At 49.6% G+C, this 27,999-nt stretch overlaps 1 protein-coding gene and 1 long non-coding RNA gene across 5 annotated transcripts; one reads left to right on the top strand and one right to left on the bottom strand.

Annotated features, from left to right (window-relative positions):
- Nucleotides 1-2,960: 2,960 nt before the first annotated feature.
- LOC308505888 lies at nt 2,961-11,619 on the bottom strand. The gene is made up of 3 exons (XR_013994633.1): nt 11,350-11,619; nt 4,447-4,538; nt 2,961-3,099 (listed from the first exon to the last, which is right to left on the bottom strand). It is a non-coding gene; the product is annotated as an uncharacterized lncRNA (long non-coding RNA).
- Nucleotides 11,222-27,641, top strand: RSPH1 (radial spoke head component 1). Of its 4 annotated transcripts, XM_081068655.1 has the most exons (9): nt 11,285-11,452; nt 12,776-12,889; nt 12,992-13,097; nt 17,228-17,318; nt 17,816-17,951; nt 21,511-21,582; nt 24,651-24,825; nt 25,713-25,868; nt 27,401-27,641. In XM_081068655.1, the coding sequence occupies exons 1-9, from the start codon at nt 11,399-11,401 to the stop codon at nt 27,451-27,453; spliced, it is 957 nt and encodes a 318-aa protein (XP_080924781.1). In that variant the 5' UTR covers nt 11,285-11,398; the 3' UTR covers nt 27,454-27,641. The 4 variants fall into 4 exon arrangements, with proteins under 4 accessions (XP_080924779.1, XP_080924781.1, XP_080924780.1 ...); XM_081068653.1 differs by lacking the exon at nt 27,401-27,641 and having other exon boundaries at nt 11,222-11,452; nt 25,713-27,347; XM_081068654.1 differs by lacking the exon at nt 11,285-11,452 and having other exon boundaries at nt 12,673-12,889; nt 27,401-27,601.
- The last annotated feature ends 358 nt before the right edge of the window (nt 27,642-27,999 follow it).

Below are 27,999 nucleotides of genomic sequence, written 5' to 3'. Positions count from 1 at the left end.
ACGGGTGGGCTTGGCAAACTGCCTGCAGAAGACAGGGTGAGCCAATGTCCTTGCTCTGGATCCTTGGCCCTGATCCTAGAAGAGATCTTTCTTGCCTTTCCTGTGTACGTCGGTAAGTGGTACGGTCCCTGAGAAACGTCCCCTCCCAGTGCCTTTGGGGGGAACTGGAGCCAATTGGCCGAGGGCTGCTGAGGGGCTGGCACTGAACTGGGACTTACACCCCCGCCAGGCAAGCTCCCCTCCGGGCTCATGTGTCGCCTGAGTCTGTCTGCTGTACGTTCCCCTTCATTTTCAGCCTCCAGGTAGTTATCAGGTCAGGAACGTGGAAATAGAAGCTGACCCATCACCCAAGGAGTCACTCCCTCAGTGGAGCTTGGCAGATAAATGTGGTAAGCATGACAGGAAATTTTACAAGGTTTTCCGCAAGGCTCAACACTCTCCAGCCCAGGCGTGGTTTGGTCAAGTATATGGCTTATGTTGAGGGCTGTACTTAAGGCTCCCTTTGGGCCTGTATTTGATGATTTCGGAAGACAAGGTACTTTTATTCGAAACAATATGCTGACTAATAAGCCTGGTGGGTTGTAACAGCCACTGCTCATGTTCCCTCACCAAACCTAGTTGTCTTGCTTAGTACGGCGCCCATCTTTTCTCAGCCGACATGGAGTCTGGGCAGGTCTGGCCTCGCATGGGGAGGCTCTTTGACCAAGCAGCAGAATCCACCGTACTCACCAGGGGGCGGACAGTGCAGGAAGCCACTGCCCCCTAATGACCTCAGCACTCACTGTGGCCACAGGAAGGCTGGGCGCGGGGCTCTGCCAAGTAGCTATGTTTTCTAGTTCACTAACTGTTTCACTTCTATGGTTGAAACCATTTGTTTTCAGTCCTTTCTAAAAATAGACGTGTGTAACTCAGTAATAGATGTGATTTATTGGCTATGACATTTTTTCTTTACTGTCCCTTAAAGTCATCTTTTTGAACACCAGTCATGAGTCCACAGTGCATAGCGGTCTAGGAGGAAAGGCTGGGATCTGGAATCTGAAGATGTGGGTTCAAATCCTGATTCCACACTTACTGGTGGGGGACCCTGGGATGTCACTTTACTCTCCGAGCACTGGTTTCCCTACGGTGCCTCCCTGGGGCTGACGTGAGGGTGAAAGAGGTAATGTGTTAGGATGTGGCCTCTATGAGGACAGAGAGCTCTACCTGCTTTGTGCACCGGTGAGCCCACATCACCTGGAACCAAGCTGGCACATGCAGATGCTCAATAAGGCTCTGTTTCCGAATGACCAGTCACAAATGTCCTTCAGACTGTGAGTCAGCGCACAGAGGCTTGGGCTACTCTAATTACTGGGAAGCGCAGCAAGTTATTCCGATCACGTAATGATTCTAGGACACGTCGGGAGCTGGGGTAAGAGAGTCCTTTTCGTCAGCTTATTTTGTTGATTTGCCGTTTCCTTCCAAAATGGAGTTTGACTCCCTGCCCCTCATCTCTAATCTAAATCCTGTTAAGGTTTGGTTAGGTGGCAGGAAGTTAATAGAGGTTTTTAAACCAAATATGCCTACAGAATCCAAGCTATCTGCAGCTGACAAACTATCATGTGGCTGTTCTAAGGGGACTAATCAAAGGAATGAACTGGTGAAGTGAGATTATTTTCACCAAACTGACCTTAGTACAAATGCCTATTTTTACATTTCCATTCTCGTTCAATGGGGGAACTTCAAGGCTCCCTGCACCGAGACCCTGGACCCAGTGCGATAAATAACTGGCACTACGCTGCTGAGTTCCGGCATTGCCTGGAGGGGGTTGCCAGGGGCCTGGCGTGGCCCAAAGCAGATCCCAGCCTGGCTCTTTTCCACGCCAGGTCTCAGGGCTCAGATGGTGCGGGTGCCAGTCCCAGGAAACCTAACACTACCAGCCTGGTTTAAAATCTTCCTGGCTGTCAGGAAGGGGGGAGGGAAACGATTCACTCCCTTCACGCCCATAGTTGGTCCACAACCACTAAGGGCTTGTCCTAGCAGCTCCATCCTCCTGGGGAGGACAGAAAGACGCACAAACAAGCAGGCATGCCAGGAGCCGTAAGAGGAGGGGCCAGAGCTGAGGAAGGGCTTTTGCTGGGCATCCCAGAGTACTGCTGAATGAGGTACCCAGAAAAGACACCTGAAACAGTGTTTTCTTAATAACAGACTGGAGTGGAATATCCTTAAGTAACCCCCCCCCTCAAATCTGTATTAAACATTTCCATTCATTCTTTTATCGAACCTTGACTTGAGTCAAGATAATTCTGGTATATCTTTAAGGTAAAACACTATTCAGTCTTAAAACACTTTTGAAGAAGTTTTCACACGTTTACCACATAGTGAAGGGTATGTGGTCATGGCAAGTGACAAATAAAACAAAGTACAAGTATATATGCATTTGAAAAGCCTAGAAGGGTTCACACCAAAATGCCAGCAGCGGCCTTGTCTGGGAGGTGAGGTTACTAGGTCTTCACTTTCTTCTTTCTACTTTATTGTACTTTCCCGACTTGCCAAGGGCATTTAGTAATTTTAGTACTCTGAGCCTCGACTAAGTGTCAGGCTCCGTGCCAGACTTTGGGGGTCAAAGCCCTGGGGGCACTTGGGGAGGTTAACCTGGAAACACAAGTCACAACTGTGCAAGGGGTGTGACAGAAGCACAACCAGAGGGAAGGTAAGAAGGGGCCTGAAGCAGTTAGGACAGGCGTCCCGGGGAAGGTATCAGAGTTGAAGACTTGCTCAGCAGGGAGAAAAACAGGGGAACAACGTACACAGGGAGATGAGGGTGCCCTGAGGAAAAAGGATCTAAATAACTGGTAGATGAAGAATAAACCTTGGGGGGGGGGGGAGGCCCTTATCCTCGCAAATAATCAAGGAAACACAAAGTAAAGGCACCAGGAGACGCTGCTGTACCCATCAAGTTAGCAAGCAGGAAAATGACTTACGGCAGGTGAGGCGGCAGCGGAGTCCCTCACTGGGCTCGAGCGGGGCCGGCAGCCGTCCTAGGGCCACGCGGTACGTAGTTAGCGCTCCGCTCCGGCCCAGCACCTCCTCAATCTGTATGACTGCACTCTCAAGTTGGACCTGAGATGAGGGCAGAGATCTGTGCATGAGATGTTCCCTGTCACTCCATTCACTCATTCATGTCTTTATTCTGGGGAGTGGGCTCACAGGTGTTCCACTGCGTTACTTCGCTATATCACGGCCATATGCATCAAATACTATATAACCATGTTTAAAAACCCGAGTTAAATATATACAGTATATTTCTATAGCATCTGGCATTTCCAGACCATTTTCATCCTCATTATCTTATTTGATCCTCGTGACCTTCCCGCAGTTGGGCAGGGCGAGCCTTATTCTGAGAAAAGAAGGCACAGGTCAGCTTGCAGGCTCCTCCCGTCCCTTCCTTAGAGAACCTGGTCCATTTCTGGAAGGTGCAGCCCCTTGCACCACGGTCTCCCACCACCACCACTGACCACAGCAAGGTCACCTGTAATGTTAAAGCAGAACCCACCTTACACATGCAGAGGAGGGGAGAGTGACATCCGTTTTAGGATGAGGAACTAACATGTAGCCACCAGGCATCATAGTTTGGGTAATTTTTTTCAACAGTATGGATTAATGTTGAATTTACCCCAAACGGGTCTTTAGTTTTTTTCCTCATTTCCTCATAGCCCCCCTAGTATATGACCAAGGAACACAGCACACTCTGTTGTACTTATTTAGCTGATGTACTGAGAGCCCTGGAAAATGGAAAATGATTTAAGAAGAATAAAAAAAACCAAGATCGTAAACCAGAAGAAAAAAGGAATAAAAACTTCATGCACTTTTTTCTTTTTTCCGTGTTGCATAAATAGTTATCTAGCATTCAATTTCATGAGCATACGTTAACCGAGCACTTACTATGTGCTGGGCACTGTGTTACGTGGTCGGGGGGGCACAGGTGAGCCACAGACCGTTTCTACCCTTGGGTTGCTGTCCAACACGAAATTCAAGTCTGCCCAATTTCCTGACAGCTCATCTCCACCCTGGCTGACTCCACGAGCCAGTCCACCCCACTGGGGTGATACATCACTAAAGAATCCCACTTCCTGGGTGGAAAAGAATTTGTTTTTCTCTCTTGAGCACAGCATTCTCAGTCCTTCCAATTAAACCGAATATCTCAGGTTGGTGTGTGTGTGTGTGTGTGTGTGTGTGTGTGTGTGTGTGTGTGTATCTGGTTATTTCCTCCTTGGTGGTTGCCATTTTTATAAGAGACATAACCTTGAACAGTTAAAATACTTACACTTAAGAATCTGCATGTCTGTGTATGTCTAGAAACTTCAGTCTCCTCCCACCCTGATGTATATTAGTATTAATGTTTAATGCATGAGCATTAAACATCATCTGTTCATCACAGACTAACTTCTGATTGTCACAAACAATTACCTGGCTGAACCATCTTTGGCAGCTTGATCCTCTTCAGGAAGAAATAACAATTGGAAATGAGTCAAAACCGTTGTCAAAAGTCCCCCAAAGACCTATTGATAGACAAAAGGTGGTTAGCTTCCCATGTGAGTGACAACAGTACAATTATCAATAATAATAGCTAACAGTTACTAAGCGCCAGGCGCTGGGCTAAGCTCATTATAAATGTCTTATGTAGACCTCACAACAGCCCCCGTTAACTAGGATTTCCATTTTACAGATGGGTAAACTGACTTCAGAAAGAAGTCAACAGAACTAGGATCCCAACCCTGGTTCTGACTCCTACCCACTAGATGCCATAAAAACTCTGTTTCAAAAATTCATGAAATGTATCGGGGTGATATTGGTTAATAAGATTATATGTTTCAAGTGTACAATATTATAATGCATAATCTGTATTCTGCATTGTGCGCTCATCACCCAGTTTAGTCTCTTTCCATCACCATATATTTGACCCCCTTTGCCCTAAAAGCTTTTTAAAAAAGAAGTTGCAATTCCTGTCTTTTTGATACCTAGCTGTATATACACCTATTATATATGCGCATACATAGTAGTTAAATTTGCAAGAATACAAATATTTTAACAACCTCAAATTTCCAGAGGTAAGATGGGCCTGAATTCATTTTGTTGCAAGTCCCTGTTTTTCATCTGAGCCGTTGCTAGAAACTTCAAAAACAAAACAAAACACGCTGCTTGCATTTCTCTGATCTCCCTACGTTCCTAAAGGCCCTTTCTGCGCATTGTCCTGCGAAGCGCACACGAAACAGGCTCAGGCGGTCAGCCGTCGCCATGGCAACTGCTTGGCGGGGAGTCATAAAGGTGTGGCAGACAGGAAGGGGACCCCAGGGGGGCTTCCAGGGCACCTCCAAAGCCGGGGACCCCATCCCAGAAGCGGAAGGCGCCGGCACCCTCTGCGCAGACGCACCGTGGCCAGCCAGGCCCGAGTTTCCTGACTCTTATTGTGCTGGGAGTCAGAGGAGTCGGTAGAGACGTGGGTCTCTCTCATTTGTAGTTAAGAAAGGCCAGAAAATAACTTCTCACTGGGGAAACGGACCTTGGCGGAACCGTGGGCCCGCACCCTCCCCACCCACCTGAGGCCCTGCCGCCTGGACCGGCCCTTGTCCAGGAACAGCGGCATCTGCGCGAGCGCCCTGCCGGGGCATGATGGGAAATCCCTCCTGGGGGCTGATGGGAAATCCCTCCTGGGGGATGATGGGAAGCGCAAGGTTTTTAAGAGGCAGGAGAGGATTTCCTCCTTTTTTCCAGGGAAGAAACCCCTCTGGTGAAATCCTCCCCTTTTTGCCTCTCATTCCCCGGAAGAAAGGAGGAAGATGAGTTAAGCGAGGGCCGCCAGAGTTTGAAAGCTCGGCTTCTGTGATTACCAAGCACTTCCGGGTCACCCGGGGTCAGGAGGTCAGGCAGCCTGGAGCTGCAAGGAGTCAACGTGGCCCGATGAGGTCTTCCTGGGACTGCCCAGGTCTCTCAGAGGGCAAGAGTGGGCGGCTGTCCGTGCCTGAGCTGAGCGGGGCGCTGGGGCGCAGCCTCTTCCTGGAAGGGCAGCCTGCGTGTGGCCCCGTGGCTGCTGCGGGAGGGAGGCCGCGACGCGGTCCTTTGGTGGGGCCCGTCTGGCTTTATTTGGACAATTGCTAAACCTGGAGTGCAGTGAATTTCCTGTAGATTCACCGAAAGGGTGTTGGGGGCCAAACTATGACTGATTTACACGGGACATAACAAAACTGGGGAGTTGTAGGACCCGCCAGTGCCGAGGCGAGCGCGCGGCTGCTGTGACTCAGAGCGGGGCCTGCTTCGTGCTTCCGGTTGTCGCAGCCCGAGCCTCTCGGCCGCAGCTTCTGCGCTGCTGGACGGGTTAAGGCCGCTTGCGGCAAGCCCGGGCCACTCCCTCATGTCCCCGTCTGGGCGCGGGACAGTCGTGAGGAGCAGGAATGGCTCCCGGGTCGGAAGCCTTGGTCGGACCCCGCTGGCTGCATGCCCCTGAGCAAGGCCCGTCTCGGGGCGGCCATGCCCCTTTCCTCGGCTGCACGAGGGGGAGGACTGAGCGTTTAGTGAGCTGATGCGTGTGAAGCTCTGGCCACGTCCCGACGGGCAGCACTTAGCAACGTCACGTCCTGTCACTGTCACGTCCTGTCACTGTCACGTCCTGTCACTGTCACGTCCTGTCACGTCCTGTCACTGTCACGTCCTGTCACTGTCACGTCCTGTCACGTCCTGTCACTGTCACGTCCTGTCACTGTCACGTCCTGTCACGTCCTGTCACTGTCACGTCCTGTCACTGTCACGTCCTGTCACGTCCTGTCACTGTCACGTCCTGTCACTGTCACGTCCTGTCACGTCCTGTCACTGTCACGTCCTGTCACTGTCACGTCCTGTCACGTCCTGTCACTGTCACGTCCTGTCACTGTCACGTCCTGTCACGTCCTGTCACTGTCACGTCCTGTCACGTCCTGTCACTGTCACGTCCTGTCACTGTCACGTCCTGTCACTGTCACGTCCTGTCACGTCCTGTCACTGTCACGTCCTGTCACTGTCACGTCCTGTCACGTCCTGTCACTGTCACGTCCTGTCACGTCCTGTCACTGTCACGTCCTGTCACTGCCACGTCCTGTCACGTCCTGTCACTGTCACGTCCTGTCACGTCCTGTCACTGTCACGTCCTGTCACTGTCAAGTCCTGTCACTCTTCAAGCGCATTGCAGGTTACTCTTCCGACGCCTGTGTGTGCAAGGAGCGAACACTTACGTGCATGTTGTGGATTACCGCTCCAGGGTTCTAACGTTCACAACAGTTTTCATGTGTCGTTACAGAGAGACGTGCTCAGTTACAGGTGAGAAGAAAGGTGGCGAATGCCGAGGTTAACGACGGAACTAATGATCCACTATTCCCAGCTCCTTACTGTCCCCCACAAGAAAACTTGTTAAAGTTTGGTGTGTATCGTCTTTTGATCTTTGCAACCAATAAAAAAGGATGATTATAAGGTCTTGTGTGTTACTCTGCTGGTACATTGTTTCTTTCTTCAGGGACGGACGTGCTGGGGCCTGAGATTTGGTTAAGACGGAGCCTTCCTTGATGAAACTGTTTCCGAGGGAAAGGTCTGCGTGGCTTGTGTGTTCAGGAAGGTCCGTGGATGGTCCGCCTGTGGATTTGGCGCTCGTAACGCTGCCAGCGGGACCGCTGCCCCCCTCCCTCGGCAACAACAAACAGTGAACCTTGGAGTGGGTGTCAGGGCAACGTTCTATTACAGATACGTGATTTCTTTGTAATATCTTCATTGTGGTCATCACAAATAACAATACATTAATAAAATATCGTCCTTGGTCCCTGGGGAAGCTCTTTGAGGTTCGTAAGGCTTACTTTACCCAGTTTACAGAATAGGAAACAGACTCAGAGGGCAGGTGAGTTGTAGGGGGGAGGAAACATAATTTTCTCTCTACCCTTTTAAGTGCTTGCTGGTCTAAAGACCAAATGAACATGAAACAGACTAACAGGAGAAAATAACCAAATTCATTACATATGTACATACGGGGGCGCCTTAAGAATATGGGACCTGAGAGTAGGCAATTGACAGGTAGAGACGGAGGAGCAAACATTTGGTGCACAAATTCTCGCCGGCCACCCAGAAACAATGGGACACAGAAGGGAGTCTTACAAACAGACTTTACAGGTTCCTCCGTCTGCCACGTTTAATTCATATTATGCAAAAGTGATCTCTCTTGCTTTAAACAGGTATGTCTGTTTGAATTCCTTTAGGGAGGTAAGGGGGAGAATCAAAGTTTCTTTCTGTGTCTTCTGTTTCTTAAAAATAACCAACTTACTGTAGTCACTATCCCAAACAGGCATATTTTGGGGTGGCAAAGTCTACTTCTTATCAGTTGCTGAGGTGACCAAAGCTAATAAGCCATGAGGACCCAGAATTCAAACTTGGCCATTCTGGCTCTAGGTGAGTATTATTTTCACCAATCAGTGTTGACTTTAAGACCTGTTTTCCCTCCATTTACATAAATCATTTTGAATACTTAAATATTAGATTTAAAGAAATAAAACGATTGGGTTATGATTATTGTTGAAGGTATTAAATCTCAAAAGCAATTAAGAGCACCAAACGATATTTAGATTTAATTTTATAACTTGCACAAACACACTAGAAATTGGACATACACATGTGCGATGGCCAGACCTATGTAAAACCAGAACTCTGATGCACAGTCTGCAGCAACCTGCCCAGGAAACCAATCTGCTATCTCCAGTAACCATCCTAGAAAGCCAGCCTGCTGTAAATCAGACTTGTAGGAAGTCAGTCTGCTATCTCCACCGACTGATCCGGGAACAAACAATAACCCTGTAACAACCGGCTTCCAGGACCTGATTAATAACTGAGAGTTTTCTAACTTTTGTCTGAAGTTCCAACTTAGGACGGAGCAGAGAAAGCTGAATTTGCACACTAACCCATCACACAGGCCACCCCCCCCCCCTCTCGTTAACCTGCCCACAGCTTCTTCAGGACACAGCCTCCGACCAGGGCTCAGCCAGAGCTGTCCCTTTATCCACTACGAAGCCTTCCCGCCTTTCTGCTTGCGACTCTCTGTCAAATGCAATCAGGGTGGCTGATAGTCATTGCTTGTTCTCATTTGGATGTTTTTTTAATTTATTTCCACACACAAAATAGATTCCTTCAGAAAAGACAGATAAAGAAAGGCCTCGACCATATTTCCATCTCACTAGGGATGCAAAGACCCATATGGACTGGGTTTTGCTGGCTTGGTTGAGCAGCATACTGTGTGCAAACACTTTTCTGGGTTCTGTAGGGGAGACAGAGATGAGGAAGGCATGGCTACTGAGTATACAGACATCAGAAAACCACCCAGATGACCTGAGACAGAACTTGTCTCGTGTGAGATGAAGGTGATGCAAGGAACTGTGGGAGTTAAGAGACAGACAGCCCATCTAACTCGGAGAATCAACAGAAGCTGCAGGAAGGTGTCAAATATGCAAAGTAAAAAATTACAAATACAGAGAAATGTGGTTAATATATACTAATAAGATACACCCCTTAGATTTAAAATTTGCTTGTTGTTATCCTCAGACCTTTAAAATAGAGATAGATGGGTGATGGCTAGATGATACATAGAGTTGAAGTCCTTCCTTCTCCTCCAAGTCCCATTCCCCCCTCCCTCCCTGACAGCGCCCTTAGGACTTTGGAGCTTTTTTGGGAAGTGGCCACTAGCAGTCTTTGAAGAATGGCTGTGACTTTGATAGGCAGAGCTGGGACAAGGAAGGCATTTCAGGGGGAGAGTATGGCATGGGCACAGGCATAGAAGTGGGACAGCGGGGGGCAGTGCCTGTGCTTTGGTTTTGTGTGAAGCATATAACAAGTACAGGAAGGGGATGGTGGCCATGAGGCTGAGAAGGTGCCTGGGGCCTTGAACAGGGACATACTGAATGCCAGCGAATGAGAGGTCTGCATGCGGGTTTCTAAGTAGATGACGAGTGTGAGGTGGCTAAGTGGGCCAGATGCTGGAGGCAGAGGGGCTAAGTTAGGGGCTATTGCCAGCATTTACAGAGGGAGTAAGAAGGCCTGGATGGGGGTGATGACAGAGGAACTGGGAAGATCATGAGTGGCCCTGGTAGGCGGTGTCAGATGTCTAGAACAAACTGTCAGATGACAGGAGGAGGGGCCCATTAGTGGGTGGAAATGAGTGTGAATGTGTGCGTGTATGTGTAGTGTGTGGATGCATTGTCTGTGGACACGTATCTCCTAAGAGGTCAGAGCTGCCTCCTTGAGTAAGGAGGAACTGTTTACAAACACCAATAAAGATCTCGCGGACACATCTCTATGGACAGAAGGGTTGGAAGAGCCCAGAAAGGTGAGGAGGAGCGGGCAGGCCCGCAGGCCCCCCCAGAAGCCGAGGGGCGGGGACAGAGCGGTAGTGCCTAGCGTCCCGCAGGGCTGAAGCCCTCTCTAGGGTGGCCTGACTCTCTTTTTGCGCCCCTCCCCTTTAGGGCCCTGATCCAAACAAAGGCGGCTCCTCGTTGCCGCATCACTCAGCAGCCGACTGAAGGGTTTCTAGGGGCCATCTACATGGCGTCCTGGTTGGAGAGCTGGTGGGGACCAAGTCCGTCCCAGGCCCCACCTCCGCCCTTTCCCGTTGCTATGACAGCAAACGGAGGCTGCCAGTGGCTCCTCCCTAGGCCTCCTGCCTCTCCCCTACACCCAGGCCACGCCTCCTCCTCCCGGGCGGTGATTGGTGGATGCGTCCCGTTGCTATGACAGCACTCGGAGGCTGCCAGTGGCTCCTCCCTAGGCCTCCTGCCTCTCCCCTACACACAGGCCACGCCTCCTCCTCCCGGGCGGTGATTGGTGGATGCGTCCCGTTGCTATGACAGCACTCGGAGGCTGCCAGGGGCTCCTCCCTAGGCCTCCTGCCTCTCCCCTGCACCCAGGCCACGCCTCCTCCTCCCGAGCGGTGATTGGTGGATGCGTCCCGTTGCTATGACAGCACTCGGAGGCTGCCAGTGGCTCCTCCCTAGGCCTCCTGCCTCTCCCCTACACACAGGCCACGCCTCCTCCTCCCGGGCGGTGATTGGTGGATGCGTCCCGTTGCTATGACAGCACTCGGAGGCTGCCAGGGGCTCCTCCCTAGGCCTCCTGCCTCTCCCCTGCACCCAGGCCACGCCTCCTCCTCCCGAGCGGTGATTGGTGGATGCGTCCCGTTGCTATGACAGCACTCGGAGGCTGCCAGGGGCTCCTCCCGGCTCCTTCCCGTCCCTCCGCCCCCTGGGGGAATGAGGCGGGTCTGGCCGCGTTTCCATGGCGACGGCGGACGCGGCGGGGCGGGCCGCGAGTACCTACCCGCTAGAGACCCGTCGCCGGCGGCTGGCATCGAAGCTGGGGCGAGGCCATGTCGGACCTGGGCTCGGAGGAGTTAGAGGAGGAGGGAGAGAATGATCTCGGGGTAAGAGCTCCGGGTGAGGGAGGGTCTTCCCGGGGTGCGCGCTGGCGGGCGGATCCCGTTGCCGAGTTGGGAGAGTCCCAGTTCACCCCGGAGGCCCAGCCGGGACGAGGACCACGCCGGCCACCGCGGGCGCCGCGTCCTGGAAGTCGGTGTGAAAGGTGAAACGTTATGACGTCGGCTTGCCACATCCTTTCTCGCTCTACCCCCTCCCCATCCCGCCTCCCATTAAAGGCAAAGATTTCCAAGTCAAAGGCTTCGGAAGCGTCCTCCTCCCCGCTGTCACGCTCCGTGCGGGCAGTTTTCCGGGGTGGCTGGGTCATCCCAGCTGCCATACTATATTCTGCCATATAATCATTTCGGTAATGGAGCTTGGCTCCTTAGGATTGATGGATGAAGGAAAGCTGCTTCCTGGGAGCCTTCACGAAGTCTCGGGTTCCGTGAAGGCTTCCTGAAGATATTACCCTACAGGTGTGTCATCACCTGTGCTATCTGCACTCTGGTGGGGACCGACCCAGGTCGCTGGAATTAGTCCCTGGTTTGGGCAGCAGAGGGGATGTACAGCCAGTGAGGTGAGCGGGGCTCGGTGTGGGCCTTACCCACCGCCCACAGGAACCTCCCCAAGCCAGAGGTGACCATCTCCTGGCAGATAGGCTGGAACCTCCACCTCTCTGCATGCAGGGTTCAGAGTTGAGATACTTTCAGAATTAACTGAAAAAACCTAGCACCTCGGCACAGACGCCGTTGGCGACTGCTCTGTGAATCAGTCTCCCAGCCTCTTCCTGCTTCGCCGCTCCAGGAGCACCTCTATGCATTGAAGCCACCCGGCCACCCGGGAGAGACAGAAGTGCCTGGGGCTTCCGTGTTCCAGGCAGCCAGCAGCTAGTGCTAACAAGCAGGACGACCTGCAGTGATCTACGCTTCAGAATTCCCTGTGCCACGAGGTCAAGTCCGGGACATCACTGGATGTCACTCACACTTGGCAGCCTCCACTTTCAAGTCCGTCTCCCTGCCTGCCTACACTTACCGGTTTCTCCTTTAAGGGAGCACCTTTTAAAAAAAGTCAATTGCTCAGGGTCTGCTTCTGGGGAAAACCAACCTACCATACCTGCCCAGGAAGCTTTCTAGTTTGTCTCCTCAAATGGCTCCACTGATGTGTAACTTTTTAGTGCCCAAGGATATGTCGCCCAGGTGTGTTTACCTACGTCACCTGTAAGCCTGGGCCGAGGATGGGGAGGATTCGATGGAATGCTATTTGTAAGAAGCTTAGCATATGGTTGGCACTTAAAAATTAGCAGCTGTAATTATCCTGATTTCTTTTGCCAGGAATATGAAGGGGATCGGAATGAGGCAGGTGAAAGGCATGGCCATGGCAAAGCGAGACTGCCCAATGGGGACACGTACGAGGGGGACTATGAACACGGTAAAAGACATGGCCAGGTCAGAATGGGTGACTTGAGCGGGTAGTTTTCTCTATTTAGTAGTCTATTAGTGAGCATTACATTCAGGAATGATATGAATCCTATAACCAATGTGTTTCAGGGGATCTACAAATTTAAAACTGGTGCTCGATACATTGGAGAATACGTTGAAAACAAAAAGCACGGTCGAGGCACTTTTATATACCCAGACGGGTCAAGATATGAAGGTACATTGTCCTCACAGAGTGGGTTTTCGCGTCACATAGGTCTTCTTTCGGGACGGAGCGTACCTGTGGACAGTGAGATAAATGAGAAAGCTTCAAGTTCTCCAGATGAGTCGGTCACTCAACACAACCCTTGCTCCAGCATTTACAGGGTTGATGCGGCCGCCAGAAAGCCTGGAGGTCAAGGGACGTGTGCCGTCCCTGTGACGAGCACATTGTCTTCTGTGACCCGAGTTCCTGAGCAGGAAACGTAAGGGAGGCTGCTGGGCGAGCACAGGCTTCGGGGGGTGGGTAGCGCCCATGACGTTAGATGCTCTGTAGCGTTTGTCTCCTTGACCTTGGTCTTGCTGTTTCTGTTTCTGACGGGCCCCTTTTTAAACGAGCACACTGTTTGTTTAGACCTGGTGGTGCCTCCACGGATGGCCTCCTGGAAGGGAGGCAGTCTGCCTAGTTAGACGGGTGTCCTGATCTCTGCCACAGTTCTTTCCATGCCAATGTCATGTCTCAGGAAGGGTCTTGTTCCCTTATTTCCAAGAAGCCCACTGCTGCCCCAGGCACCTAATCACCTGGCGTGCCTACAGTGTTAGTCTAATCCCAACAAGGGAAGAAGGAAGTTGTGAACCTGGGATGAGAGACAAGTGGGCCGTGGATGTGAGCCTTCGGACACTGTGTGCAACATTCTACGTCCTGGGCTTCTTTTCTGGGAAGACAGTCATCTAGTTTTCATCAGATTTCCAAAAAGGAACACCCAGCGGTTCCCTGCGGGTCCCCGGCGTGCCGAGGCACAGGGTGCGGCATCGTCTCCCAGTCTGACTGAGAAGCCCAGGAGCAAGCGGCGGCTGCAACACTGCAACAGCGGGGGTGGGGAGAATGGGGGCTGGGGGACGGTCCTGGGCTTGTGGGCCACCTGAGCAGAGGCAGGGAAGCAAGGGCGCTTGGGGGGGGATGAGGTTGAAGGGGTGAGTGGGGAGATGGAGGGCCAATGAGGGCTGGGGGCCGGGGGGACGTGGGGAAGCGTCATTCTCCATGCTGGCCCTGTGGCCTGCCAAATGGAACATGTTTAACAATGAAATTGTGCAGAAACGAGATGGTAGGACTTGAAGTTGGCTTTTCTGGAAGCTCTCAGATGGCAGGAGCTGGAGGAAGAAATGAACGCCTGGCTATTGGGGTGCTTGTGGAGAAGAGAGCATGATGAGGAACCAGACAAATTGGGTTTTCTTTCTCAGTCCTACTGTGTGGCCTTGGGCAGTGTGCCCGTTCTCTCTGGTTTTGGGGTGCTGCATCTGTAAAGCCGTGTTTCGGTCATTACACACCCCACCTAAGGTGGCAATGTAAAGACCCCTGCTGGTGGGTCCCCACAAATGCTAGCTCCCTTCTCTTCCACGGTTCTCTGAGCCAGCAGTGGGGGAGGGGCAGCAGAGCAAACCAGTGACTAACCCACGTTTTAGATGAGGGGAGAGCATCTTGTTCCCCTTTATCTTGTTAGGGCTTTTAACTTTTTATTTCAAATGTTCTTTAGTCCCCAGAGCGCCAGCCCGAGGGCCAGGGGGAGGAACACAGGATGGAGTCACATATCAGAGCTTTATAACTGACAGGAGCTCTCCCAGAGGAAAACCCAAACCCAGCCGCCAACCAACTAACGAACCACCAACTGTAGGTTGAAAATAAATGTAGTTGAAAACAACTTCAGTTGACAAAATCGAGAATGATGAGAAAGTACAGGATTAGGGGTAGAAAGACTTGGAAAACAAAAAGTTAGGTGCAAACTTAAAGCAACAGTAATAAAGTTTCTAAATGGCACTCACTTCAAAAGAGAGACTGTGACTCGTGGCCATGGACGGCCAGCTCCAGGAGGTGACCTTTCTCTCTGCTGTTTACCTTCCTCAGTTCTGCACGGCTTCCTGGGTAATAACCTGATGGTAATTATTATAGTAATTGTTATAATTGGATTGTAATCTGCTGGGCAGAGTCTAAAAAGTTGTTAAGTAAACTGGGACTTCTAACAAAGTTTGCTTGCCAGTCCTCACTGGCTTGAAATTTAATGCCTTTTTGCAATTTAATTTTTTTCTTTCACTTTTGAAAAATTTCTACAGACTCCTTAATATATTGCTCTTGCCTCACTACGCTGGCGATCAGCTCCCGCGGGCAAGAGAAGAGGCTGTGGTCGTTTTATCATTGTCTTTTGTGGGGAAGACACCAAATGATGTGTTTCAGTGAAGTCTGCACCAGGGCTGTGCGGGCGTCACCCGCGATGGCTCACAGCCAGTCCTGCAGTGTCTGTCCCCTAACTCCATGCAGAACTGGACACTGGCCATGGTGGGGATATTAATATCACAGAAATTGGCAAGTGCTACAAACCAGGGCTGCTTCTTACTTTTTTTTTTTTTTAAAGGAGGACGCAGCTCAAAGTGGCCCATGTGGGGATCCAACCGGCAGCCTTAGTGTTAGTAGCAATATACTCTAACCAACTGAGCTACTGGCTGCCCCGACTTACTTGTTTTTATAGCTGGTAATTTACCAGGACATCACTGCCCCCTAAAATCCAGACAAGCCCTCCAGGACTCCCGCACACGCTGCGTACCCTCACGGCTCGGCGAGGTTCAGCGGTGGCTGCTCTCTCAGTGTGGGGATTCATGCTCCCGTTGTCCCTGTCACACATCACACCACGGAACCCAGTCCTCTTCCTTAGTGGCTACCAATTGCTGCCTCCTCCTCTCCATGAATTTGTGGTAAATAGGCCTTGTTTCTGGGCTGTTGCCCTCTGTCGGAGACCAGCTTTCTCTGCTGCCTCACTAAGCTCTGTGGATGCCTGTGTGTCTGCCGTCCCCAGGCTGCGTGGGGGCTCCTGGGGGCCCCGCCGTCTGCACAACTGCTTGTCTGTCTCCCAAAGTGCTCAGGCCCTCATAGGACCCACTGATGGAGGAAATACGTAGACGTTCCCTTTTGTGGACACACGTTGGGGCTTAGCCACGTAAACACGTATTTCTTGGAGAATTAACATATTCTTAGCATGCTGTGTGTTCTTTATCTTCATGCAGAAGCAGATCCCGTGTTTGGATACGTCAGAAGTTTACGCAAGTTTGGGGGCTCTCTTTAAGAAAAATAATGCAAAGTTGATATAGAGGTGGATTTTTATTTGTAATGAGAAATCAAAACAAACAAAAATTTGGAAATACCACAAACATCACAAAATCTGGGGAAAGAACATGAATTTTAAAAAATTCATGTGTGACACAGGCCTTTCCCCTACTTTTGTTGGCTAGTAATGGAACGTCTCTCTAGTTGACAACAATTTTGTTGTATTTTCTATAGAGAAAGTAGAGAACTTCATCTTTTCTCCTTCATCAACAAATTGATCAAAATTCCCATTTTTATTTTTCATGGTCTAGAAAAGTCATTCATTGTCATTCAGCGTAACAACTTCTTATTGGCAACACAGTGCTCCAATTTTAGGGTAGTTGTCAACTTTGGGAACTTCTATGAAGGTTCTTTCATATGTGAGCTGTGCGATTTGAGGACATACTAGGTTTTCAGTACATGGCTAGTTTATACCTCTTCACTGACAACATTCATGAACTAGCTCGCTGTTATGTTATGCATTTTATGACAGCTTTGCCAATTTCAGTATTTCATATCAAGTCAACAAGCAGTGAGCAGGACCCCACGTGGTGGTGAGTGGGCGAGGACACTCAGGTGAGGGGTCCACGCAGAGGCCTGGCTGGCAAAGTCACGACGTCCGTTGGCAGGAAGCTGTGTGCGGTGGGGCTGTGCGGGGTGGCTGGGCCGGAAAGGTGCACTGGGGCCAGGTGGAGAGGTGGGGAATGGACTGGAATGCTGGCAAGTGGCTGAGGACAACCCATTAAGCCTGGAAGTGGTGGCTGGGTCACTAAACACACACAAGCAAAAATGTGGCATTGGGACCGCGGGCATAGGGCAGACAAGCGCTGGTCTGAATCCTCGCTGGGCTGCTGACCCACTGTGACACCTGCTGTCGGCACACATGGCAGAGTGTGGCCCCCATACACACACCACTCCCTGCCGACTGGCTAGAGGGAAGTCAGAGGAGAGAGACAGCAGTGAAGGGCACGCTCCCTGCTTCTCACCTGGGCTTGCTGTTGTGTCATCTCTTCCAGGGGAGTGGGCGAGTGACCTAAGGCACGGCCACGGCGTGTACTACTACGTCAACAATGACACCTACACCGGAGAGTGGCTGGCTCACCAAAGGTTCGGTTCTCTCTTTAGTCCTATAGACTGATTCATGCAATAAGATGACAATGTCTCATGGAGGAACAAAATCCTGACAAACGTGCACAAACCTGCTCTGCCAGGCAGTTCAAATCCTCATGGCTTTCCCATGTGTCTGCTGGATGATGCACTACCGGGCGGGTGCCGACCCCCATAGGGAGAGCACGGGGTCCTTTACCCCTGAGCCCCGGGGTGAGGACACAGGAGAACCTTCTGGGGGACTGAGCCTCAGCTCCCGGGAGTGTTGCCTCTTCCCGGGGAGAACCAGCTGATGTGCAGGAAGGTCCTGCCCAAGGCAGACGATGCCCTCCCCAGCCTGGGCACACCGAGTGGAGGCGTGCTCTGGTTGGGCGGATGTAGAAGCCCGTGGCTTGTGGGCCCGCATCGCCCTAGGCCACCCTCAGTGGACATGCCTGTCTTGTACACGCGGTTTCCCCTGATGCGTGGAAATGCACTTGGCTCCCTGTCTCAAGCAGGCACGGCCAAGGCACCTACGCCTACGCGGAGACCGGCAGCAAGTACGTGGGGACCTGGGTGAACGGACAGCAGGAGGGCGCAGCCGAGCTCATCCACCTGAACCATAGGTACCAGGGCAAGTTCGTGAACAAACACGTAAGTCAGCGGGAAGCGGTGTTCGCCAGGGAGACGCGTGATAGCCTCCTCCCTGGGCTGTGTAATCCAGGGAACAGAAAATACTGAAACTCAGGGACATCCTCCGATCCCCTCCGAATGCGGGAGAGGGGGTGGCTCGGCGCCCTCAGCACCCTGACCCCCACAGAGAGCAGAGCGGCCTGTTTCTCTGCGCCTCAGTGAAGTCCCTCGCTCCCAGCGTGGCCTGTCATGTCCTTTAAACACGGGGGCACCTTGACCTCCGTTGTGTCTCCTTCTCATGGCTGAATCAGACATGGTCCCTGTTTGTCAGAAAGGCATGTGGGGGTCTGACTTTCCTTCCCCTGGGGGGCACGAGGTGGGCACCGGGGAGGAAGACCACACCTGGGCCAGGCGTCGGGGTGGGGCGAGGCATCCGGTCTGAGGCCCCCAGTTTGCGATACCCGGGTCGGTCATCTGTGTCGGGAGGACTCGGTGGCTCCCTTGTCCTTCTGGTCCGAGCCCTGGGAGGATTCAGAGAGACCCTGACCAACGCAGAACCTACACCCCAGCATTTGTTGCAGCCCTGGTCAGGGGGTTAGCAGACACTTTCCCTGAAGAAAGAGTTTGCTGAGGGATTTAAAGGTGTTAGAAGGTGGCACAGGGAACCCTTAACTGCTTTGATGAAGTAGGCTTGGCCCCTCTAAGAACTCAGATTTCATTTATGTATATAACTCATATCCTAATTACAGATTCTCCTTTCCGTCTTGGTAACACAGCATGCTCTCCTCAAATGCACACGTTGTATGATAATTCCCAGTTAAATTCTCGTGGGACATTTTTCGGCATGACGAGGTGGGTGGCGGGAAAGTGAATCTGACAAAAGTTAATCTGGAGGAATCAATGAAAGAGAGAGCCCAGATTGATCTGAAGAAGGAAAGCCCAGGGGGAGGCTTCGTTCTGCCAGTTGTACAAACTTTCAAGTTATTCAAATAACACACAAGTCCATTCCAGCTGTAGACTCTCCAATCCCCCCACCCCGAGCTCCAACCTCCCTACTCCCTGCAGTGTGTCCTCCCACGTCTTCCTGTACATTGTGTAGGCACGTGCTTCCACATGCAGCTTATAGAGAATTATAGTGTGGGGGGTTCAATTACAGAAATAAGCTCACACTACACCAGGACACAAAAACACGCACACAGAGACGTCTTCCATCCTTTTGTACACTCGGGAGCATTTATGTAGACTGGATACCGGAATTGCTGAATCTACACATATTGCTATTTTAAATCATGGTTGATACCGCCGATTGTCCTACAAAGCTATGCCAGTTTGTATACCCTGGCTAGTAGAATATCAGAGTCTCTTTTCACGTGTTCTCACCAACACTAGACATTATTGGTCTTTAACACTTTCTGCAAATCTGATGGGTAAAAAAATGTCATTTCATTGTTTTAATAGTCACTTCCCTGGTTCCTAGTGAGGTCCGGTATCTTTACACACTTTTACTGCTGGTTTGATTTTCTTCCTCAGGGAATGACCTGTTTACGTCCTTGCCGACAAGTTATTCAAACATACTAGAAAGCTGCAATAATTAAAACCATGTGCTACCGGAATAGAGATATACAGATCCATGAAAACAGAAAGTCTAGAGACAGGTAGAAGTGTATGTAATAATTTAGCACGCAATAAGGATGTCATTTCAAATTAATGAGGAAATGATGGGAAGAAGCCAAGCAATGGGGCAAGGACGACTTGGTACCTATTTGGGAGAAAAATAAAATCAGAATTTGCCTTCCAGCATATAGATAAAGATACTTTCTAGAAGAATTAAAGATTTAAATGCAAATAAGAAAATAATCACAGATAGAAAAATAGGTGAATGTTTATTAACTTTGAGGAAAGAAACTTTCTAAACAGAAATATGATACAAAGGAAAAACCAGGAGATTTTTGCTGGATAAAAATAATCCCTCGGGGCGGCCGGGTAGCTCAGTTGGTTAGAGCGCGAGCTCTGAACAACAGGGTTGCTGGTTCAATTCCCACGTGGGCCGGTGAGCTGCGCCCTCCACAACTAGATTGGAGGACAACGACTTGGAGCTGATGGGCCCTGGAGAAGCACACTGTTCCCAAATATTACTCAGTAAAATTATTTAAAAAAAAAAATCCCTCACAGATTAGAAAATACTATAAAGAAAATTTAAGAAATACATGACAAATGGAGTTAGGACATATGCCACATTTAATATGTGAAGTACTTAATCAATGTGATTTAAATGGTCAAAATGTTGAAAGAAATTCAACACACCTTTTAATAACTTAAAAGATGTGACTTAAAATGATGAGGTCTCATTTTATATATATATGTATACATATATATATATATAAAATATAAAGATGGAGCAAAATGTTAATGCTCAGAAAAAACAGGGTTTGAGGACAAGAGGACTCTTAAAACGCTATCATGGGAATAAAAATTACTAGAGCTTCTTTTGGTGTCTCTCTCTCTCTCTCTCTCTATATATATATATATATATAAATATACATATATGTATATATATATGTATATATTTATTTATATATACAGAGGGTGCCCCACAAATGTATACACATTTTAAGAAAGGAAAAAACTGTATTAAAGTTACACTGATGGTAACCACTTTGAGCACCTCTTGTAATTGCAGAAGTCGAACATGACTTGTATTCAGCTTTGTTATCGGTATATATGGAGTATTACAATTTTAATAGTGTTTCCTTTCTTAAAATGTGTATACATATTTTTGGCACCCTCTGTATATATATATATAAAAGTTTATATATATATACATATAAAAGTATATATCTATATCTATCTATCTATCTATCTATCTATCTATCTATCTATCTATCTATATATATATATACACTTTTGTCCAGAAATTCTACTTCTGATAATTTACCCTGAGGAAAATATCAAAAGTGTACATACAGTTTTAACCCAGCACATGTTTACTGTAGAAGTCTTTGTCAAAGAAAAATGTCAGCATGCCAAATATCAACAATAGTAAATGAGTAAAATAAATTATAATTCTCAGATGAAAGGAACTGCCAAGCTGACAACAGTATTGTGGAAGAATATTTGTAAATATGGGAAGTCATTCATGCCGTACTTCTAAGTAAAAATAGAGTAGGAGTCAGCATGTGTGATTACGATCAGATTTCTACTAAAAAACTTCTGTCCTAGAAACAAGGTTACAGAGGCCACATCAAAATATTACTAATAGCTCTATCTCTAGTTAGTTTCCTGGAGGGTGTTGACTTAGTGACATTTTTGTAACAAATACATTACTTTCGTAAAGAGGTAAAATGTAGTTAAAGTAAAAAAAAACACAACCCCCCTACCCCCAAAACCCAAAATAGGCCCTACACTTTGCAATTCCATTAGCCATTAGTTCATACAAGCATTCTTTGGTCCATATTGGACGTCCCCCAGTTACATGATGTGGGCAGGTTTTATGGGGATGACGTTTCTAAACCATTTTGTACCTTCTGTTGGGTGCTGCCACTGAAGGGTGACGTGCCTCTTGGTCTTCCTTCTGTTGTAGCCTTTTGGCCCTGGGAAGTACGTGTTTGATATTGGATGTGAGCAGCACGGGGAGTATCGTATTACAGATGTGGTAAGTGGCAGAAGATAGATGGTTTCCTACATATGTAGGCGAAAGAGCCGCTCAGTGACGTGGGTGCCAGGGACTGACAAGGTGAGAAGTTACGCCAGCACTTGGGGACTTCTGCGTTTTCATTGTCCTTCTTCACTTGCCTGTGCTAGTCTGGAACTCAATTGCCAGAATCAAGTGATGTTATTTTATAGTTATTGTTGAAGTTTCAACCTAGTTTTTGTCCAGAGGAGCCAGCTAATCCTGAGCCGGACGGCTCTGAATAGTTATGTCCCAGAAGTGGCACCTGAAATCTGTCACCATGCTGTCACAAAATTCTTTGAATAACGCAGTGTTTCAGGTGTATGGCTGCACCTCTTATAATGTTTTCTTTTTGTTCCTTTACAATACTTAACATTAATATTAATGCTAACTTGATATTCCTGGTTAATATTAAAATCAGCCAGTTATGTTGTCATTAGGCATTTGAATGTGTGTGTGTGTGTGTGTGTGTGTGTGTGGTGTTGGGGAGGGAAGTCTGCGTCTGTATTCCTGTCATTATCGTCTGACCAAGGCCTGTAGATAATTGGCAATTTAGTAAAATACCTTGGCCCCCCTCCCCAGCACCACCCACACCCCCAGGACACCTCCCCAGAGGACGCCACCTCAGAGCTCCCCCATTGCCCCGGCAGGCCCTGGGCCCCCCTCTTTTCCTGTGGTTTTCCACTTCCTTCCTGTCACTTGGCCACAGAATAGCCCATGGTTCCCCACGGTCTTCGAGTAGATGTCCGCCCTCTGTGACCAGACTCTCCTGTGGGCTCACATGACCTGTCCCCTCGACCTTTCCCCCTGCTTTGCTTTGTTCCCCTGATATGAATCATGCTCAGGTCATCCTCCCAGTCAATCACAAAATAGGAAATGGCCAAAACGCTTGATTTTGTTGCCAAAAATGAGGCCCCTCCCACTCCTGGGCATCATTTCTTCCTGAATCCCGGGTTGTCTACACTGAATGTGACGGGGGTTCCCAGAAGTCATGTGGGACATGTCATCCTCCCACGCGGTTCTACACTCAGTGTGTGTGTGTGTGTGTGTGTGTGTAACCACCTGCACACGTAGTCAAGAACTTAACACACGGCGACCAGCTTTGTTGTTAATTGTGACAGTGACGTTGTTGGTGCCTTTGCTGGATTCTCCCTGGGACTCTGAAGGAACCTGTCTGCTAAGTTAATCGCACCACCACTAGTAACAAATCTAGCCTTTGTGGTCTTATTGGTGACGGAGCAGTTATTAATATTTTCACTTGTGCGGTGATGAAAAGTAAGACACATGAAGTATTTTGAAGTTTTAGGCTCTCCTGGAGAAAGTTACTGGAAGTCAGTGTTTCAGGGCGATGAGCAGAAAGTAGGAGGAACATCAATAACACCTAAGGGGGCCAATACTGATTGAAACCCCCAGCCCTGTCCCTATTCAGGAATAAACCTGGGAACTGACACACACGGCCTGAGAGCTTTGGTCCACGGTCACCATTGCGTGATGCTTCGATTATGGTGGGACAGAAAAGCCCGAGTGTTCTCTTTGGCCCAATAAGGGGAACGCATGCCCTGTAGAGAAGGGGTGGTGAACTGTAGCCCGCTGGCCAAACCTGGCCACAGCCTGTTCTGTTTTTGTTCAATTGTGGGAAAATACATGTAACATAAAATTTGCCATTTTAATCGTTTTTAAGTGTCCAATCCAGTGGCATAAAGTACATTCACGATATTCTGCAACTATCACTACCATCTGTCCCTTTTCATCTTCCCAAACTGAAACTCTGTCCCCATTAAACAGTATCTCTCGTCGCCCCCAGCCCCAGCCCCTGGCACCCTCTGACCTACTTTCTATCTCTGAATTTGCCTGTCCTGGATATTTAATATAAGAGGAATCATACAGTATTTGTCCTTTTGCATCGGATTGCTTCACTTAATATAACGTTTTCAAGGTTTGTCTATATTGTGGCAGGTGTCAGAATTTCCTTCTTTTTATGGCTGAATAATGTTCCACTGATGGACTTGGGTTGTTTCTGCCTTTTGGCTACTGTGAACATTGCTGCAGTGGATACTGGTGACGAGAATCTGGCCAAGTCCCTGTTTTCAGTTGTTCTGGGTATATACCTAGAATTGAAATTGCTGGGTCATATGAGACTCTGTGTTTGGTTTTTTGAGGAACCAACAGATGTTTTCACAGCAGCTGTACCATTTTACACGGTTCTCCCTCCTGTTGCTGCAGACAGGTTTTACTGGAGCCCAGCCACGCTCATTCATTTACCTATCACCTGTGGCTGTTTCCAACTACAATGGCAAGGTCACCGGTTGCCGCAGACACTGGATGGCTGGCAAAGCCCAAAATAGTTGATAGAAAAGTGTACTGATATTAGCTAGCTCTAGAACAATGCTTTTCAAAATACAGGTTGCAACCTGTTCACAAGTCACAATGTTCATTTAGTGGATTGTGAGCAACATTTCAAAAAGTGAAATGGGATAAAATAGAAATTTCTAGTGAATTTTGGTAACAGGGCCAAGCACGTGACTTTTGCTTCAGGTCCGTCCTTGGTGAGGGGGTCGTGATGAGTTGGGATTTCCTCCTGTGGGCTGCAGCCTTGGGAAGCAGCTGGTCTGGAGCTTTAGTATTCATGCCCTCTGATATGTTATAGGGTCATCTTAGCACGGGGTTAGGCCTTTTCTTATGGTGATATCAGCTTTCTTATGTGTAAAGAATCTTAGAGCGGGGAAAATGTGGCTGAGCCAGGGAGCCGGGCCTGTCATCTGGTCGTTTCTTAGCCTGTCCAGGCAGCTGGGAAGTGCATGTGCTGGAGTCAGTAGGGACAGTGCAGGTACAGCGTTCCACTGCACTTTCCATTTCTCGTCCCCGTCCCTTTGAGGTCCACTTCCAGCCATTAGATCACCCCCTGGAGAGTTGGCAATTGATGTGATCACGGAGTCGTGTTACAAAAATGCTCATATGCAATTGAAGACTGGCCCTTTCGCCCCTGACTTTAAGTACCCCACACTGAGTTTACAGACGTTGGTAAATTCACATTTTCAAACTTGAAATAGGAAAGAGGAGAAGAGGAAGAGGAGGAGGAGACATTAGTAACCGTCATTCCAAAATGGAGAGCTACCAAAATCACCGAATTGGCCTTGTGGACACCGACCCTCCCTGAGGAGCAGCCGCCCACGGACGAACCAGGCCCCGAAGAGTCCCCGGCCGTGGAGGACACGGCCGTGGAGGGTATGGCGCCTGTGGGGACCCAGCCCTGCACAGCCTGTGCGGACTGGCTGTGGGCCCGGCTCCCTGGGAAGCCAACACTGGTGCAGGGTGCTATAAGGGAGAATCTGTGGGGTCCAAGCCTCCCAGCGTGGAAGGGGTGTTATCAGCATGACCTAGGCCCTTAGCAAACTTGGCTGATTCCATGGGAAGCTCCGGAGCTAACATGTCCCTTGTATCCCCTCACCTTGGTCAGTGATTGGCTGTGGGTGTGACCTGGGGCAAGGCGGCTGACAACAGCTGGGTGACAGACAAGCCCTTCCCTGAAGAAGAGTCTGGACAGCATTCGTCCACGTGTATTGCAGTGGTCGTCCTGAGTAGTCAGACTGCCTGGGACGTCAAAGAAGGTTACACTGCGTACTAGTTCTTCTACTGCACGTGCTGAAAGCCAGCTCCAGTGGGCCTCCATGAAGGCATGCTACTGCCAATTCATTGGCTCACAAAACTGGAGAGTGCAGGGTAGAGACAGCCTCAGGCCACAGGTCTCTGTTCTCTTCCCTTTGGACACAAGTCCTCACTGACTTCCTTGATTGTCGCCCAGTCAGTGCAAGAGCCCTGGGCGACAGAGTGCTTCTCTTTCTCAGTGTGGCTGCCAGAGCCCTTGGGAAGTAGTCACCATCCCTGAACTAGACGCTGAGACTGGGGACAGGACACTCTGTTGGCCAAGCCTGGGATGGAGCTGGGTGACTTCAACTGTGGGGGAGGGTCCCCGAGGAGGGTCCCCAGCGGGAGAAGTGGGGCGCTGCTTTCAGCAGGAGGGAGAGTAGGTACCGCCCAGGTGAGGAAGCGACTTCCCACTGCCTCATAGTCTGGTGGGCCACCCAACACCATTTTCCTTGGTTCCGTCTCAGGTGGGGGAGAGTCTATGGAGGAGGTCCAGCCTCTGATGGATGTGTCAGAGGGGGAGATGGATTTCCTGAGGCCTGGAGAGGAAGACGGAGATGTCTTCGGGCAGGAGAGCCATGAGAATGGTCCAGAGGATTTGCGCTATGACACCATAGACCAGGGTGAGCCTGAGCTCTGGGGGAGCAGGAGGGAAGGGAGGACACACACACGCTGGGATGGTCTCTGCCCTTTCACGTAGCCCTAGCCTCGGGCCAGCCCTGAGGGCCTGAGGAAATCTCAGAGGACCATCTATGAACTCACATCATAGGAATGTTGTCCCTGCAAACCTCCTGTGATGACAAGGACAGTGGGTGCCCTGTGTGCTCTCTCACCCTCTGCCCTTTGCTAATCTCCATTTCTACCAGGAGAGCAGGCCTCAGGCTGCACAATCCCATCAGAAATGGATAGCGTGGTTTTGTTTTATTACATGGCTTACTGTGGCCAATCACAGGCATGTGTTAGGAGCTGGCAGTGTTCGGAACCAGCCCTTTCTAAGTGGGTTTAAATGTACCATTCATCGAGAAGCTTCTGCCTCTGCTGGTCCTGGACAGAGGTGTGACTTCAAGTCTGCTTGGGGCTTCTGGTCCTGGAATCTTTAAAAATCTCTCCCTGAGGCTGAGGGTGTGGCCAGAAAGCTCAGAGAGGGTTCCCTTTTTTCAAAACAATTTCCTGTATCTGTTGTAAAGCGGACGCCTTGGTGGAGAGGTGACCGGTGGTCTGGGAACAGCTTGGCATATGAGGTCCCTGGGCATGGGGCCCTGTGCGGCTGAGATCTTCTCTGCTGTAAATTAAGAGCAAATATTTTTCCCTTTCTTTTGAAAATAGTACCTGAAATGAATCATGTAAAACCATTTTCTATCTAAATGCTCTAAGCACACACAGAGTTGGGCTTTCGTCAGCAGTGTGGTCCTAAGTACGGTAGTAACGCACCAAAGAATCGTGCGTCCAGCGCTGTGGCCTCGGACTGAGGGCCTGCACCCCGAAACCTGGCCTCACTGGTTGGCGGCTGGGGACCTCTCATCCTGCCCTCCCTTCGTCCTTCATTTTCATAATGCAGACGTGGCTGACCCCTCAGAGGCACAGTGCCCCGGATTCTGTGAGGACGGGGTGGGCTCCTGTCCCAGCAACACCTGAACAGCACAGAGGTGCTCTGTGCGAGGAAATTCTGGGCATGTCCTCTCCCCTGTGGGACCAACAGAAAGCTCACGGGACATCAGTGACTTGGCTGCCATGTGGTCACATGTGCCCGCTGTGTGACCACTGGGCACAGGAGAGGTGCAGGACTCACCTGGGCAGCATTAGGAAGTATTTCTGACAGGGGGCACTTCCAGGTGAATTGAGAAGGCTGAGAGGTGGCAGAATGGGTGAAACCAGGGGGGCAGTATCACCCAGACAAGGAGGAGAATCTGAAGGTAGAAACGGTAGGGAGCGGGCAGGGTCCCTTTCTGATGGCCTTCCCTTGCTTCGTCTATTGCTGGTACCAAAAGAAAAACTATAAAAGTCTGTATAAGATAAAAATTAACATTCCATGTTTGCCTGATAAATGTTAATATTTACATGATTTATTATTGCAAAACATTTGTTAGCAAATAAAGAATTTTAAAATAGAAAAACATTAATATCAAATATACTCACGTATCCTTTCTCTTCCCAGAAAATATTAATTTTGAAGAAGAGGAAACTAGACAGTTCGATCCTCTAGAGTGAGTCGGTGCCCAGAGAAGGGGACCGTGTCATCTAGACGCCTTCTCCTCCTATAGTTACACTAAGCAGCCACTAACCTTTTTTATTTCGCTGTTTGTTAAAATGCTTTACAGTTGCAAATAAATGTCTTGCTAGCCTTTGTTTATGAGATGGCATCTGCTGCAATTCTCTAAATGAAGAGTTACCAGGTTATTATAGGCTCTGGGTTTGCAGTGCTGTTTTGCCAGATAAAGAAAACTCAAACAACCGTAACGCTACAGAAGATGGTGCTGGAAGCAGACTTCTGACTGAGCTTGTAGAGTAATTAGGTACTGTACATCATCTGAAATCTCCCTCAAGAGAGCTAGGAAAACACGTCCACAATAGGAATTCCTGGGTGCAATCCTCCCTAAACACAACTTCATAAATACACTCCAGGCTCCGGTAAGAAACCAGCAGCTGCCCTTGGAGGACGGGCCCTTTCCATGGCTTCAGCATGTCTGCGAGGGCTTCAGGGCTTCCTGACGGGGGTCTCTGCCGATGGCCAAGGGGCAGGGCTGCTTTGGCCTG

Source organism: Rhinolophus hipposideros (assembly GCF_964194185.1).
Source record: "Rhinolophus hipposideros genome assembly, chromosome: 2".
NCBI lineage: Eukaryota > Metazoa > Chordata > Mammalia > Chiroptera > Rhinolophidae > Rhinolophus > Rhinolophus hipposideros.
This window is presented reverse-complemented; position numbering and strand designations above follow the sequence as displayed.

What these genes read in the sequence shown, in the direction of transcription:
- RSPH1 (XM_081068652.1), top strand. Translation starts at nt 12,698, where the DNA reads ATGCTATTTGTAAGAAGCTTAGCATATGGTTGGCACTTAAAAATTAGC. An exon ending in AGACGGGTCAAGATATGAAG is followed by an intron (nt 13,098 to 17,227) that starts GTACATTGTCCT and finishes CATCTCTTCCAG; the next exon opens with GGGAGTGGGCGAGTGACCTA. An exon ending in GGAGGACACGGCCGTGGAGG is followed by an intron (nt 24,826 to 25,712) that starts GTATGGCGCCTG and finishes GTTCCGTCTCAG; the next exon opens with GTGGGGGAGAGTCTATGGAG.